The 17,783-nt window shown below is 35.0% G+C and overlaps 1 protein-coding gene across 6 annotated transcripts in view; it reads right to left on the bottom strand.

Moving 5' to 3' along the window:
* Positions 1-17,783, bottom strand: part of ZFPM2 (zinc finger protein, FOG family member 2) — a 476,528-nt gene that overhangs the window by 203,538 nt on the left and 255,207 nt on the right. For all 6 annotated transcript variants that reach the window (XM_077167456.1, XM_077167455.1, XM_077167457.1 and 3 more), the window contains one exon: positions 10,088-10,206. In XM_077167456.1, coding sequence (XP_077023571.1) covers positions 10,088-10,206 — 119 coding nt within the window. The remainder of the gene's footprint in view (positions 1-10,087; positions 10,207-17,783) is intronic.

The raw sequence follows: 17,783 nt of genomic DNA, 5'->3' as shown, positions 1-17,783 counted from the left end.
TATCCATACTCTCACAGTTATCACCTCTAAATCCATGAAAATATGAATCATGCCTAGCCAAGATTGTCGCTAAATATTGGAAAAATATTTATTATTACCATACTGATAGTGGGTAAATGCCTAATATCAAACTAACTGTCTTAAAGGAGTTGTGCCATAGCAATTCTTCAAAAGAGATAAGTAGAAGATTCTAAAAGCCATGCCATATATATATATATATCAGCAAATAGCAGAAGGCAAATCTGATCAACTTTTCAAAAATGGCTTTCCAAAGTGCTTTCTCATTTTACCTACCCCTCCATTAAAAAATATTTTATATTCTATAATTTATGTTTTGAGAACAACAGAGTTACGGTTTTCAAACTACTTCACCACACAAGATTCTGATAAGCCCCTCTTAGGGAGACAGGGCCTCTATTTCTAAATCCCAACCCCTCCAGGTCTTGATAATGGCACTATTGGCAAATATAGAGAATTGAAAATTGCAGTCAATCTATATTAAGAAAAATAATGTGAGGGATCCTGAAATGTGGAAAAAAGATCGGTAAACAGTGACAGTTCCCACCAAGAGTATCTGGAACTATAAACCAATAGCTAGCCTCTGCCCTTCATGTCTGAATTCTGTGGGAAAGCCAAAGCTACTCATTGGTCTCTTCAACTTTTTATACTAATTCTTGGTAGAGCAGCCTTGTTCATGTTATGATAATAGAAACAACTTCTCCTTCCATCCACTGATTATCAGTATAACACTAATAGTCATTTTAGTAACTCCATGAGCTCAATCTTTGGTAAAAATTCTTGGAATTCTAGAAATAAAGAATAATGGATAATCATAAATGAAAGAAAATGATTTTGTTTATTCAAATATGGCCTAAGTACAGGCAAATAGACTTAGCTATGTAATATAATCCAAAAGCAAAATTATATTTAAATTTCAAGCACTTGAGAGAAGTGGGGGGCCAAAAGTAATGGGCCATATGAAAAAGGAATTATGTCTTTATTTGCCTGCCTTTCAAATCCAAGTCCAAACAGAAAAAAAAAAAAAAAAAAAACAGAAAAATTTCACCATCAGAAGAAAAAGTGAGTGAAAAAGAGATTCAGATTAGTGGACAGGCTAGATTCACATAAGGAGCCAGGAAACAATGGTAAGGAAAGGGACAATTATATTTTCATTTCAATATTATTGTCTCCATTTTAAAATATAATTTCATCCCCTGCAAACATCATAGCTATTACCACATTAGAATACAACCGATCCCTTTAGTTTAATATACTACTGACCTCAGTTTGCTTCTACGGGATTGAAATGTGAAATAATCCTTCAGTGTTTGGTTTCTTCTTACCTTCCCCACATTCTAATGTATGCCTTTGTTTACTCAGGCCTCCATACCAACCTCTCCCCACTCTCTGAAGCAACCCATTCTCAAAAAAACTTGGCTCTGCTTTCAGAAACTAAGCCAAAGCATCATTTTCCATGGCTCTGCTGCATTAAATGTCTTACCTTCATGTCTTCCTTGAACAGCTTCCCTGTTCACTGAGTTTCCATTAATTCTCCATATAGCAGATAGAGTATATGAGAAGCCAGGATCTTGCCCTCCCCAAGGGACAAATCTACAACCCCCATCAATAATGAATTTCAAGAATGTTTCCCAAGAGGAACAGTGTACAATTAAAAAGGTTATAAGTCCTTGCACTACTAGAACCTAAGTGCATCTGTGAATGAAACTGGCTTAAGCCCAATTAGAGGAATCAGTACATTTCTCTTCTCTTGGAACAACTCTGCTCTGACGGTTCCCATCAATTCAGTATAAATCTGACTGATCTTATCCAAGAAGTTAATAGAAAACTGCTCACAGTGGGTGACTGCCACCTCAGCTCCCAAGCAGAGACAGATGGAATTTCCCAGATGGTTTGTCACTGGAAAGTGCTATGCTGGATGAAACTTCACAGAAAGCATGGTAGAACAGAACACCTTCTTGGCCTTCACCCATTCATAGTGAGGGTCTAAAGCAGATTCTGTGGTAAACAAATCACAATTGCCTCAATGGGTTCAACACCTCACCTTCCCTGTCTCAAAGGGTTGCAAATATTATAGACACTACTTCAATATTTATCAAGAAACTATCATAGGCATATCTCCTTGTTGGATAGAAATGGAAAAAACAGACATGGTATCCTGTCCTACTGCACTTTATACTCTGATTTGAAAATATATATATACAGAAACAAGATGGCATTAAGTGAGGAAATTGTACCTCTAAGTTAGGCAGATGAAAAAGATCACAGAGGAAGCAGAAGAAATGGGTGTAAAGGCTCAGGGAGGATGAAGGGGTCTTGAAATCAGAGAGGCATGCATCATTCACTGAGATTGGGGGAAAATGAAAGGAAAGAATTAATTTACTCATTCATTCAAAGGTTATTTATTGCACTTTTACTATAAGCCAGGCATTGTTCTATGGAGAAAGGATAGAAAGATAAGAGAGAGACAAGAAGCATACATCCACAAGGAGACAGACAAGTAAACAGACACTCACAATTATGTGATAAGTGCTCTTATCCTGGTAAACTTAGACCATCATGAAAATACACTGGGAGTGGCTATCTATGGGTATCAGCCTGGAGGCCTCAGGGAAGGTCTACTTTGGAGATGACCTTGATCTGAGTCTTTAACTGAGAGCTGGAGTTAGTGTGACGAGGAGGGAACATCAGGGACTTTCAGGATGATGAACGAGCATGGCAAAATGCACAGAGGAAACTGTAAAAGAGAATACCCAGAGCACTGGAGGCAATTCAAGTTGACTGGAGAAGCCCGAAAACTGAGAAGACAGAGTATCATGAAGTCTCTTTGAAGCCTTACTAATGAATTTGGATTCTCTTATGGCCTTTAGGTGATTTAAAACAACAACAATAACTTTTTATTGTAGTAATATATACACAACTCAAAATTCCTCTTTTTAGTTATTTTCAAATATACAACTCAATGGTGCAAATTATATTCACAATACTGTACTATCACCAACATCCATTATCCAAATTTTTTTATCACCTCCAACGGAAACTCTGTACCCACTGAACAATTAGGATGACTTTAAGCACAGAAGTTAAGTAACTAGTTTTTTATTTACAATGATCACCTCTTCCTAAAGAAAAAGGAGACAAGGAGGGGAGCAGAAAGAACAATGAGAAGGATATAGAAAAAAGCCATGGAACTTTCACAATAAAGTGATGGTGGTAGGAACAGAAAGAAGAGCACAGACATGGAGAAAGTAGGACTTACGGCGCATAGTTTTAGAGGTGAAAATCAGGAGAAACCTGGGAAGATCGTTGACACTAAGTGGAAGGAAGAAGAGGGGCAGTAATTAATTACAGTCATAAAGGAGAGAGGTGCGGTGTGTGTGACTATGTATAACGGCTCATTTGAGATGTGAAAGAGAAACGGAAATGCAGAAACATCATAGGAGAGCTGATGGAACAGACTCTGCACAGGAAGGAAGGAGAGGCAGAGCCATTGGATCAAAGGTGACTCAAAAGTTGGAAGTTAGATGGAAGATTAGAGAAAACACCTAGCAGAAAGTAATAAACTCCCTGTGACTCTTTTCTTGGAGAAAGCAAATGGGAAAGGCTTGCAAAACAGTAGAAATCTGCTATTAGAGAAAGGGGAAAATGCCAAGGTTAGACTTTTTTTCAATTAAAAGTCATTTGTAAATTAGTAGCTGAAGCTTTGCAAGTGGATGAGATCCCTGAGGCACTGGGAACGGAGGGAGGAGAGAAGCAAGGCCAGAAGAGTTTTAGGAAAGATACATAGTTAACTTTAAATGAGGAAAGATCCAGGGAGATACGAGAAATAGGAAAGTATAGTATTCCAGAACCCAGATTTAACTGAATACTAAGAAGGAGGATTTCATTCACAATGCCAACATCAATGAAAAGAAATAAAAGACCCAAACAAAAATAATTTATCAGCAAAATTATTAACTTTGTCACTGGGATGACAGAGATAGGAGGATATGAGTAGGGTCAGTGTCAACAGATGGTGAAAGGATCCAAACTGACTAGATGCTTAAAGAGCATTTACTATTATGCTCCAGTGTTAGAGATCCAAAATTGAAAAAGATTAAAAAGCAAAAACAACTTATATTTTCTGGAATCTCAACAATTTACATCATTATGCATAGACATAAGCAGACCGAGAGATTGACTCGAGTGCAGTATTTTACTAGGGAAGTCATCTCAGAAAATTAGCATAGGGATGTGGAAAGTGAGTAGAAAGGGGAAGGAAGCCAATTAAGGGGATGTTATCAAACCAACTAGAGCTAAATTCCAAGGGGAAGCTCTGGGAGTCAGCACAGATCACGTTTTAAGATTATCCCAACCAAGGTGTGAGGAAGCAGAAGTATTTATCCACCAAGTTCCTAGCCGTCATTGGCTGAGTTGATAACTTCAGGGAATAGTAGTTCTCCATCACTTCTAGAATACTTACCTTGCAGCAAGTTTTCTCCTACAGCTGGGAAAAAGTTCTCAGGTAGAAGGTTACAGATATTTTCTCTAAGCAGCCTTCAGCCATAGAGGGGAATGCTGGGGACATATGGGTGGGGATATGTTTGCTTCAAGAATATGTACAGCAGGAAGCCTGGAGGCTCTAGCAATGAATGAGAGTGGGGTGAGAAAATAAGTAGAAGGGCAGAAATGAGGTTGTCTACTAATAGTCCTTATCTTTTCCTACGATAAGGATTGGGGATTTTAATTTTTTCTTCAACCTAATGTCTATGAAGATAACTATTTAAAACATTTTAAGATGTAATGTGATATACATTATTAGGTCAATAAAATTTTGACTATCCCTGTATATGTGCATTTCCTATTTGTGGAATTAAATGTCTCAAATAAACTGCAGGAAAATAAAAGACATTTCCATTCTGACTGAACAGCATTCAGATTTTTTCCGTATTAAATTTCACTTGTTGAATTTAATAGGTTGAGCTGAATTTGCTTTTATACACTAAATTACCTGGGACATTGTATTTATGTTCTATTTAATCAAGTTTACAGGTTTCATGATCCCAACAGTTGGCTAAATCCATCCAGACTAGCTAGCTATGACAGCTGATATATTCAAAAATAGAGGGAAAATATCACTTTAATTCCAGACATCCAACCTTCCAACTAATTGTTGTTTGATACTTATTAAGCACTTACCATGTGCCAGCACAACAGTGACGTAGCATATTAAAAGCATCTTTTCTTTGTGAGAATATGGGGAAAATTTCAAAGGCACAACATATAAATATAGAAACTCTAAAAGACCTACAAAGCAGATACTGATCACAATTTAAAGTGATTTTTAAAATGTCTTCCTTGTCAGTAGTCCTTTGATATTCTAAATGGATAAAATCACAATACTTAAAAAACATAAGCCTGTGCCACCGTGATAGCACCCAATGTTCGTTAGTCCTCAGCACTGAGATGGGATGTTGGAACCAAGACCAGACTCAATCACTGATTGACAATTTATTCAGGGGTATGAGGTTCTACCCAAACAACTGAAAATTACAATGTATCAAAGGCCTTTGGAGCCCTTGACAATCCAATTTAGGTATGTGAAATCCTCAAACATCAAGGGTTCATGTTTTTTTCTTATTTAATTTGGGATTTCTTTTCAGTTTTAAATTTGATAGATTTTATAAGGTCTCTTATCTAAAGGCGATTGACTTGTAACAGTAGCTAATATTTATTGATAGCATATATACTATTTCATTTAGTCTTCATCAAGACTATAAACCAGGCAGCATTGCTAGTTCCATATTACAGATAACATTTCTAAAACAGTGTGGTTTCTGGAATGAGATTGAGTTTGAACAATGCAACCTTAGGTTAGTCATTTAACTTCCTGAAGTAGCTGCCTGCTCCTTTGTCACAACGGCGGGAACTTCTCAAAGGCTGCGTAAGAATCAAATGAAATATGAAACATGTTAAGCCCTATGGCCTGTATCTGGTTTAATAAAAATATTAACTACTATACTACTGCTGCTTCTGCTGCTTTATTAAATGTTTAAAAGTTTAAACATTGAAAACATGAAATATTTACCAAAGAGGTACGGACAAAAGATACTCTAATCTGTTTTCAGTGTGTTATATGATTCCAAGAGTAACTTTGTGTCAAATCAATTCATTGTCTGTTCCATCTACCCTAGATTTCTGGAAATATCCAAATACCTGCTCTGTAAAAGGCTTCCTGCAGAAGGTGGCATATTGCTAATGCACTTCAAGATGGGCACTTGAAAGATATAAAAAGGATTTGACATCTGGCATTGTGACTCAATTAATTACTGTGTTGGATTAATTAGTGTACTAAACCTCCTGAGCCAACACCGTGAGTATGAGCAGAGGAGTAGTGTTTCAGTTGGCGAATAAGCAACTGATTAAAAGAGAATGCTAATTCCAAATTTGGTTCCAAGTTTGGGTAAGGAAGGGGTTAGTAGGCTATATATTTTATCATAAGAAAAATTTATCTTCTATATAAAATATATATTAAAGTACTGTCCAAATTATAAAAGGCAAAAAAAATGTAGAACTGTTTGAATTAACTCTTAACTACTAAGTCTATAAAATATTATTACAAATATTTTGCCCCAAGTTAAAAAAAAAGTCTTATCTATGATCACTGCATATTTTCACCCAGATATTGTTATAAGCTTAGAATTAATATAAACACATCCCCCCAATTATATCATTGTTAAAAAAACTATGCTCAAATCACGTTGCAGATATAACTGAAGAACACATGCAATATGGTCTTTAAAAAATGCAGATTCTAGAATCAAAATGCCTAAGTGTGGATGAATTACTTAATTCTGGCTTTACCTTCATCTTCGATCTATAAAGTATAGTTTAAAATAGAACCTAATTTACAATATAAAATAGAGGAGTGAGGATTAAACTTCTAACTCTTCATACTATTTAGAAAAGAATATTGTATACCATTAGCTGATTGCTATACAGTAGTAATATCAGTAGCAATACTAGGAGGAGAGGATTCAATAACATAAAATCAGAAGTAGATTCAGGAAGAGAAGGCTATTTTGAAGGATATATATCTTACACTATATTTTAGCACAGCAGATAAGTTTTTAAATAAAGAAAATGATATCTTTTAAGGAAATCATATGAATTAAATAATTGCCTCCTAACACAAAAGAAGAAAACTGGGCTACTCAAATATTTTTATATGAAAAACTACTGCCTAGTTTTGATTTTTGATACCCTAAAGTGAATTAATATACACTGAATAATATCAGAAATCCTCAATATTTCAGATATATAAATTGAATTCTTTAAACAATATTATAGGCATAAATAGTTTTAGAGTAATCAGGTAACGAATAAACATTATCTGTCTCAAAAAATTACTTAAGTGAAAATTTTAAATTTCACAAATGGGTTTATTTCCTAAGAGACTTGCTTTAGCAAGTGTGAATAGAGGGTTGTAAAAGAAAAGGCATTAGAAATTCACTGTTTCAAACCAAAGTCTAAGTTAAACATTAATTTACATATAAGGAGTATATAAGGAAGCATTTTTCTTTTATATGATTATAGAACATTATTCCTTTTCTTGAGAAGTATCACTCCAATTTCAGTATTTCAAACTCTATGACAAACTTCACTGAAATTCTCTGAATTGTTGAGTTTATCTGTTTTACCCTTTAAAAACTTTTATATTCCTTAAATATTTTCTTTACAATAAAATTTACACGAATATTTGAGTTGATTCTAACTAGGTAAAATAGAGTATATTCTAGTTCAAAGAGGACATTTTAAATTTCAGATATTTAAAACTTACAAAGTAAAAAAGATAAAATATCAAAGACAAAACCGGCTATCCCCAACAAAACATCACAATTTAGCAAAAGCTAAAGATGTCATAGACTTAGTCTATATGTACTTACATTCTATATATAGAGATAGTGGTATAAAGATTAATAAATATTAAATTTATCATATAGATACTAGTCTGATACAGTAAAAAGGTCTGTTGCCTCATAAGTCAACAATAGATGCCACTTCAGTGGCAGTGTACCTAAGAAGAGATATCAGGGAAATGACTGAAAAGCATATGCTGTCTGATACACGGTTGGAAATCTTACATATCTTATTGCCGAAAACTATTTAAACAGTGCAAAGAAAAATAGAAACCCCAGATGAATTGGGTCAGAAGAACATTTAACACAAGCTTCAATGTTTGGATAATCTTCCTCTTCTGGCCGTCATTCCCTTAAAAATTCAGTATAGTTAATATTGCTCTTTCAAAGCAATCAATAGAATTGATTGTCTTTTAATACAACTCAACCAACCAAAGACTGCAGTGTTTGTGGGGCCACATCATGGACTCTTTAAATGGCTATACTGGACCACCTAGTATTAAATCGCCTAATTTATGAAATATTTAGCCTGGATTGTAAAGTCAATTTGTTTGGCCCCTAAATATATATGGGATCCCCTACTTCAGCGTTTTTATGGATAAACATTTGCTTTCAGGAAGTAAGAAGCATATTCCTAGAGTGTTATATGTTGTTTGCAAGATTGGTAACAAAAATATTTCCTAATCATTCCAATTATTACTTTCCATTGAACCAAAAATCTCTGTCCCATCCACATATCACCAAATAGAGACCCAGACATATCACTTTCTTTTATGTATTAATTAAAAGGGGGGGGGAAGGAATGCAAGACTGCACAGGTGGTTTAGTGGTAGAAGGCGTGCCTTCCATGCAGGAGACCTGTGTTCAATTCCCAGACCATGCACCCAAGAAAAAAAAAAAAGAAAAGGAATGTAATATTACTGAGTCCTGTAAGTTTGTCAGAAACCCTCTGGAAGTTTTTATGTTCCCACAGTCATAGAGTAAGTTACTTACCATCCACAAGAGTACTTTTACATGAATGGCATTTAAAGACAAGGACTTTCATTGAAATGGTAGAAGGGACAGAAAGCATCTCCCCAAGTTCTATAATTTGTATTATCATTTATAGTAGGAGAGATTTTTAGTTATTATTTTCATTTTAATCCCTGGAACCAGTGGATGTTATGTTCCATGGCAAGGAAATTCATGTAGCAGATGGAATTAGGTTGCTACTCCACTGACCCCAAAATACAGAGATTACCCTGGATTATCCAGATGAACCCAAAGTTATCAAAAGGGCTCTTAAATTTGAAAGAGAAGAGGAAGATGGAACAGTCAGTGTTGGAATGATGCAATGAGATCAACCATTTCGGGATTTAAAGATGGAAGGGGTCATGAGCCAAGGAATGCGGGCATCCCACAGAATCTGGAAAATGTAAGAAATAGGACTCTCCCTTAGAGCCTGCAGAAAGGAACACAGCCCTATGGACACCTTGGTTTAACCCAGTGAGGACCATTTCAGATTCTGACCTCCAGAGCCTCCAGATAACAAATCTACATTGTTTTAAGCCACTAAATTCAAGGAAATGTATTAGAGCAGCGGTAGGAAAAGAGCATATGCAATTAAGAAATTAAGTTCAAATATAACCTAACATCTCACCCCTCTATTCCTCTTTAAATAATCTAATCAACTAACCAAATCATCCTATGAGATGGTAGACTCCCTGATTTCAGAACTTTTTAGGAAAATAATTTAACAGCAAAAATTATAATACTAATCATTCATCCGTGCTCTTAAAGTTACAAACAGTATTACCAATGAATAGCAAAGTTGTTTATTCCTTGTTCTTCGTGTAAACCTGTAATGTATGACAATTAATTTGTGTCATCTTAAAAATAAAGACAATTGTATATGTTATTAAGTGTGAACTGTATTAGCCTGGCTAAGCAGATAAGGCAATAACCTTATAAATTACCTTACTCAACAGCCATTTAGTATGATTAACCTGTTTCTTTCTAAATTCTGCATGTATTACTGTCAGAGACAAACCACTTGGAAAAAATCCAAGTTTTGCAGTCCATGTAAAAGCAAAACAAACTGTTACTTTCAGTGATTTCCTTGAGAAGAAGGCAGAGATAATTTCTGAGCTATAACAAAATATTGAGTCAAGCATCTCGGGGCATCCACGTACCAAGGAGTTATTACTCAGGTCCATCTTCCCGGCAAAAGGCCCCCAGGTTGTTCCTACCGGAAGTTGCTGCCGAGTCTGAATTTTTCGTTCTCCATCTTTCTGAAACACCTCCAGCTCTCCTGCAGACAACGGAAACGGCGGGGTTAGAGCACCTTTACTCGTGTATTAACAATAGCCACCTTTCTGTGTGTGCTTGTTTTACATGCAAAATATTCTCAGGGTTCATATAAAAAGAATTAATTATACTTGTCTGAAAAACAACTGATCTTCTTACCCTAACAAGAAAATAAGACTTACCTTACGATTGTATTCATAATTAACTCGGTTTCTTTCTTGCACTTTTTCATACATGTCATGTACAGAAGTTAATTCTATTTAATCAGTTTTTTTTTTTTTTGCACTCGCAGGCTCGGGAAATCGAACCCAGGTCTCGGGCATGGCAGGCGAGAACTCTGCCACTGAGCCTCCGTGGCCTGCCCTGTTTAGTCAGTTTTTAAAAGACCTGAAATAATACTTCCTCAAAAAAAGCTTGGATCCAAAGCCAAAACAGATAGTGAAGAAACACTGGGAGACTGTCTTAGGGTTAAGAATCTTACTATATTTGATGGTCACAGTAACTAAAAAATTACAATTAGAGATATACACCTCGGGCAATAGTTTTATCTCAATTAGCCAAGACTCTTGGAGGGGAAGAAAAAAAAAAGCTGGTACAGTTTTTGAAAGTACTGGCTAACTTCCTGAAATTACTCACTAATTTTACAGATAAAATATCTACAAAAAAAATAGAGATTCACGTTTATCAAAACAGAAATTGTTTAGGCATAGGTGTTACTCTTCTATATCCAAAACTTTAGGTAGAGTTGTATGCAATCACAAGAGTCTGGACAAAAACACTCAAGAAACAGTCCATTTAGGTTTTTTTTTTTTTTTTATTTCATTGCTTCCAAAGTAATTCTTTCGGGTCATTAAAGAAACATAAGCACAAAGCATACATTAGCATAAAGTAAGAATTCATCAATTCTCAATATATAAATGAATGGAAAAACTCAAGGGTCTCAAAACTTCAAAGAATGGACACCAGATTAAACATTAGGATAAAAAGGAAAAAAATTTTCAGTCAGAAATTGGAGCCCCAGTCTCTGAAAATCAATGAAATCTGTGCTCTTTATGCCCTGATGGTATTAAAATACCCTACCAAAAATTTATATTTTTAAAATATTATCTCGGGCGGGCCGCGGTGGCTCAGCGGGCAAGAGTGCTTGCCTGCCGTGCCGGAGGACCCCGGTTCGATTCCCGGCCCCAGCCCATGTAAAAAACAAACAAACAAACAAAATATAATAAAACAAGAAAATGTTTAAAAATGTTTCCCTTTCTTCCTCCCTTCCTTCCTTCCATCCTTCCTTCCTTCTCTGTCTTTCCTTCCCTTCCTCCCTCTCTCTTTAAAAAAAAAAAAAAAAAAAAAATTATCTCAATAATATAACATAGTTTATTAAATGTTATTTATTCTCTCCTTATTCAATGGCATACATAAGATTCTATATGGAATAGAAAGCATAAATGGAAGTCCATATAGATTAGAAAGCTGAGGAAATTCTAAATGGAATAGAATGTATTCAGTAATTAAATTTCTAAATGATAATGAGTCATTGTAGGTAATACAATATAAATTAAGTTGCCTTCATCTGGTCTTAGATTTCTTTCAAGTCAATAGCGGTATTTAAATAGTAGATTTAATCTTGATGGTTTAAAATACCACCATCAACCTGAGTTCAATTATATCTTTTTTTTTTCCCCCTATTTTTGGCATGTGCAGGCTCCAGGAATCGAACCTGGGTCCCTCGTAGGGCAGGTGAGAATTCTACCACTGAGCAACTCCTGCACTGCCCTTTATATCTATTTTTTATTTGTCATCTCCCTTTAATGTCAAAATATCAGGCATTAATTTCCAAGTTTGTGTTATTTATTACCTTGAAAACTAAAATTAACATTTGTAAACCACCATCAACTAAAATAGTATGTAATGGTTAAACTGTGTCAGTATTAAATATAAATTTATATACACATGAACAACAGTTAAGGGGTGGTCTGACAATGAAGATGTGATAAAAATAACAATTCCATGGTCACAGTAAAAAATTTCAATTGAAGGATTGCACTTCTATTCTCCCGTCTTCTCACACTCCCTCCTTCTCACAATAGCCAAACACATTCAAAATGGATGAACCCATTAAATTAAGACAGTCCTCTCTTTTTTATTCCTTCTGGTGCATTGGTAGCAAATGATGACTGGCATCCCAAATAAATGGACACAGAAAGATTCAATAGATCCCAGCTTCCACAAGATAGTGTTAAAAATAGAATATTTATATTAAATAACGTTTATGCTTAAGGATCAAATGCTGAAGCTTATTTAGAATTCAGAGATTAACAATAATCTATTTTCTGTATGAAGAATAACAAACCCATTTGGAGAACTGCCCTTGAAAGTGGTTTTCATTCTCATAGAAACTCTTGATTAATACATTGGAAATCAAAGATCCAATAAAAGTATATAGATACAAGCTCAAAAACCACAGCTAATGATCCACTATGATGTCAAAAAGGAATCAGGAGGAAAATATCCCTCAATGTATACATAGCCATGTGATTATGCAGTTATTTAAATCCTTCTAAGATAAATTCTCTATTGAAAAGGAAATGTTTCTATCTGATAAGAGCCAGAATATTTTAACCATAGTTTTGAAATATTTTAAACAATTTCTTACAATTTACCATTAAAGCTAAAATTCATTTAATTCTCTCAATTAAACACTGGCTGAAAATGCTGTTTTCTACATAAAGAGGAAGCACAGATAGTTTGCCTGGTTTTACACACTAAAAAAACAATCATGTCACAATTTAAATGATACTGGAGGAATCGTGAGAACTTTTGAAAGCCTTTTTTTAAAAGTAATTCAGTCTCCCTTTCTGCTATTTTGACAGTTTTCATTTGAGAAGGATTCAAACTCAGTCAGTCAACAGCAACTCCTTACCTATACCTGTGGATTTATAAGCAGGTCTGTCTTTTATTGGATTAAGAACTACAAACTTGGATCAGATCATAAAGTGATACCCAAATATCTCCAAAGTTTTTTGAGGTGTCTGCATATGTATTTAAATTTTAAACAGACCAAAATAGTTTTATGAGCTCTTAAAGATGGCCTTAACTGAAATTATAGCAATTGTGCAAGATGTCAAATCAATCTTTTCAACTTTATTAAGCAATCTTTTCAAATTTATAAAATAAATTCAATTTATTTTATCCTGGTCTCCTTTCTGGCTTATCAAGTTATTCTGAGATTTGTGGAATTCCTTTCTGTTGCTGAAACAGTTAAATAAAAAGACTTGCTTATTCACAGAATTTTTATAAAAACTGGAAGCACGGCACAAATAATTAGCATATATACAGTAGAAGGCTACATAGGTTAATGATAGCAAGCAAAATATGACAATATATAAATGGAAGTTATATGCAATTAAACTTAGATGTTACTTAAGACTATGATATTTTGTACTTTTTCAATGATTAATAGGTGCCAGGAAGTAGAGGAAAGATTATTGCACTAAGATTAAGAAGATTAACTTTTAGCCTTCAACTCTGTTCAATAATGAGCTGAATGGCCTTGCATAGGTTATTATCTTTTTTGTGTCTTTGATTTGTCGTTGTTAAATGAGGAGTTTACACTCACCACTTTAAAAGATGCTTTCCAACTTTTGACATCTCATGATACCATAGTTTCCATTTCTTAGATATGATATGTTATAATGAGAGGTAGAAAGTGCACTAGGCTGGTGGGTCAAAAGTTCCAAGTCCTAGAACCATTTATCACAAAATGAATATTTGGCTTGAAATATCAGAAATTTCAAAATCAGAAAACAAAGCTCCAGTTCTTATTAGACTTGCTTGTCTATTCCTTTATTTCTTCATTTCTTAGTGTATTCACTAATTTATTCCACATATATTTATTAGGTGTCTATTAAGTTTCATACAGTAGATGAACACAGCCATATAGCCATGAACAAAATAAGTGTGGACCTCAGAGGGATTGTGCAAAACAGAATCATAGGGCCTGGGTAATAGAAGCCATAGAACTCAGTGATTGCTCAAATTTTAGGAGCTAGGGAAGGAAAAATATGAGAAAGACGTCCAGGCAGAAAACAGGAAAAGAGGATCTACCATCACGTACCTATTGAGACAAGCACACAAAAATAAGATTTAAGAATAAGATGAGGAGACCAGGGGAGGAGGGTGGAGTAGGGAGCTCCAGGACCTGAGTCCTTCTACCAAAACAAGTATTGAACAGGCAGGAACTGTTTGAAACAACCACTGGAAACAGGAAGGCAAAAGAACTCTGTACAGGCATCCAGGGAAGAGGCTGATAAACTACAGGAATAAGCTGTAAATTGTTCTTCTCATTTGGCAGCTACTGGCTTGCATCCCCTACTTTCATGGTAAGCTGCCTTGTGGTCTAGTCCTGACTAGTTGCTGATGAGAGAAAGGGAAATAAAAATCCTCTATCCCAAGAACAAGGTGGCAGTGACTGGTCACTGATCATAGATTTCACTGGAAAATTCAGACTGCTGGGGGTCTGGCTCTGAGAACAGCTACTGTTCAACCTTGGGCAAAGACAGTGGCAACAATTGTTTCAACCATCCCTGGACAGGGAGGAGGCTGAGGGATTTAAAGATAGAGTGCTTCCTCAGGGCTGTGGGGGAGGGTTAGCTGAAGGCTGCATTTGCTGGGTAGATCAGGACTCAGCTTTGGAGAGGCATCTGAGAAGGTTCTGGAGCCCTTCTGGTTCCCCTACCCAGAGCACGTTGGCATCCTCTTTGTGGGTCCTTGACTTTATTTTAGCTGGGAAAGACTAACTATGAAAAATCCCCTCCAGGGTGACAACCCCCTCCCCCATCCAGAATCTGCCCTCCAGATAAAAACAGCATGAGGCAATAAAAGGAGGGCAAAAAACTATAAAGCCAGACAGTCTGGGACAAAGGGCTCCCAGATTCAAATACCCAGGTCTGTCTCCTGGGAAACAGAGGAGATAATCAAACGCTTGTAAACAGAGAAACTCCAAAACAGTTAATAAGCAAAACCTCAGAACAAGAAAGGGCCAAGAAAGACAAGCCCTGCACGTTGCCCTCGTCCACTGCAGACCTTCCTGAAACAAAGGCTGAAGTGCAAGGACATCTTTGTCTTATCACAAGCTGGCTACAGATCCAAGAAACAAACATCCCAGGGAATAAATCCTAGAGTTAATGTTTTAAAATATTAAAATGTACAGTGTGCAACAAAAAAGCACAAGACAAATAAAGAAACAAGAAAGGATGGCTCATACAAAGAAAGAGGATCAAAATCCAGAGAACACCAATGATGAAAACAAGAATATGGAGTACTAAAAAGTCTTTTAAAAGATGATCTTAAAAATGCTCAAGGAGATGAAAGAAAGTGCAGAGAAAGAACTAAAGGATAGTTCTCTCTTCCTTTATTTATAGTTCTTCTGATAAAGGATATCAGAAGAACTATAAATGAACAATATGAGAGTCTAAGTAAAGAGACAGAAATTTTAAAAAGGAATGAAAAATTATTACTGGGTTGAAGACCAAAAATTACTGAAATGAAAAAAGGCCTAGGATGGTTTCCAGAGTAGACAAGAACTGGTAGAAGAAAGAATCAGTGGACATGAAGAAAAGATACTTGAAATGAGTCAGGCTGAGAAGCAGAAAGAAAAATGCAAAAGTAGAAGTGAATATAACCTGACACACCTATGGGATACCATCAAGTGCAAATATTATAGAGTCCCAGAAGGAGAAGTAAGAAAGAAATGAATAGAAAGGATGGTAAAAAAAAATAATAAATAAGTGACAGAGAACTTCCCAAACTTAGCAAAACACGTGAAAATGCACATCCAAGAATCCCAGAGGACACCAAATACAATAAACATGAAGAAAAATACAAGTATATCCAGTCATATATTGAATATACTATCAAATACAAAAGGCAAGGAGAAAGCTCTGAAAGTTGCAAGAGAAATGCAACATATGTGCACAAAGGAGTCCCAATTAGATTGAGTGCTCATTTTTCATCAGAAACCATGGAGGCAAGAAAGCAGTGGACTGAAATACTTAAAGTGTGAAAGTAAATAACTGCCAGCCAAGAGTTTTACATCCGATGAAATTTCAATATGAGGGAAAGATGAAGACATTCTTAGCTAGAGGAAACTGAAGGTCTTCATCAGCACCAGACCTACTCTACAATCACTGCTAAAGAGAGTCCTGCAGACTGAAGGGAAAGGATATTAGATGGTGGTTCAAAGAGGCATAAAGAAATAAAGACCTGCAGTAAAAATGATGATTTGGGTAATTATAAATTCCAGAATTAATGAATTGTATTGCTTGGTACATAATTCCACTTCTTATTTCCTACAGGTGCTAAAATACAATTGCAAGAAAAGAATGATAACTTAAGGTTTTGGACATACAATATAAAACATATGAATGGTAACAAGTACAAAAAAATGGGATGGATGACAAAGGGGTACAGGAAAAGTACATGTGCATGCTACTGAAGTTAAGTTGGTATCAAAGCAAATATGATTGTTATATATTTAGGACATAACATTTTAACCCCATGGTAATCATAAGAAAAACAGATGAAAAATATATAGATAGAGATGAAAAAATTTTTCATTTGGTACTATATACATATTCAACATGTACAACAAAAACAGCAAATAAACATAAATGTAAGCACTAATAAAAGTGAGGGTCAAAAAAAAGAAGGGTATACAACTTAAAAAGTTAAATAGAAAAATGTCAGAAAAATGCCCCTGTATTAATCAGTAGTGACTCTTAATGTAAATGGATTAAACTCTCCAGTCAAAAGGCAAAGAGTGACTGAATGGATAAAAAAGCAAATCTATGCTATTTGTAACAGACTCACCTTAAAGTCAAAGATACAAGTGGATTGAGGGTAAAAGGATGAAAAAATATATATACCATGCAAGTAGTAACCAAAAGAAAGCTGAGTCGGCAATACAAATAACAGATAAAAAAGTCTTTAAGTCAAAAACAGTTATGAGGGACAAAGACAATCATTATATACAGATAAAGGGGTAATTTATATTCAACAAAAAGATGTAATAAATTTAAAGGTTACATGCATCTAACAGCAGAGTCTCAAAATATATGAAGCAAATACTGACAGATTTGAAGGGAGAAATTGATGGTTCCACATTAACAGGAGACTTTAACACACTACTCACAATAATGAATAGAACATCCAGCCAAAGATCAATAAGTACAGGACTTGAATGGTACACCAAATAAACTAGAATTGATATATATATAAATATATAGAATATAAACTAGATATATATATATATCAATTCTAGCTTATTTATATTATATATCACCCAAAAACACCAGAGTACACATTCATCTTGAATGAACATGGATCATTCTCCAGTACAAACCGCATGCTGGGTCACAAAACAAATCTCAATTAAGTATATATGTTAAGTGTATAATGAAATCATACAATGTATAATCTCCATACACAACAAAATGAAGCCAGAAATCAATAACAGAGGAAGAAATGGAAAATTCAGAAATATTTGGAAATTAAACAACATACTTTTAAACAACCAATGGGTGAAAG

This window comes from Tamandua tetradactyla, chromosome 6 (assembly GCF_023851605.1).
Source record: "Tamandua tetradactyla isolate mTamTet1 chromosome 6, mTamTet1.pri, whole genome shotgun sequence".
Lineage (NCBI taxonomy): Eukaryota > Metazoa > Chordata > Mammalia > Pilosa > Myrmecophagidae > Tamandua > Tamandua tetradactyla.
Note: the sequence above shows the minus strand (reverse complement) of the source record. Positions and strands in the feature narration are given on the sequence as shown.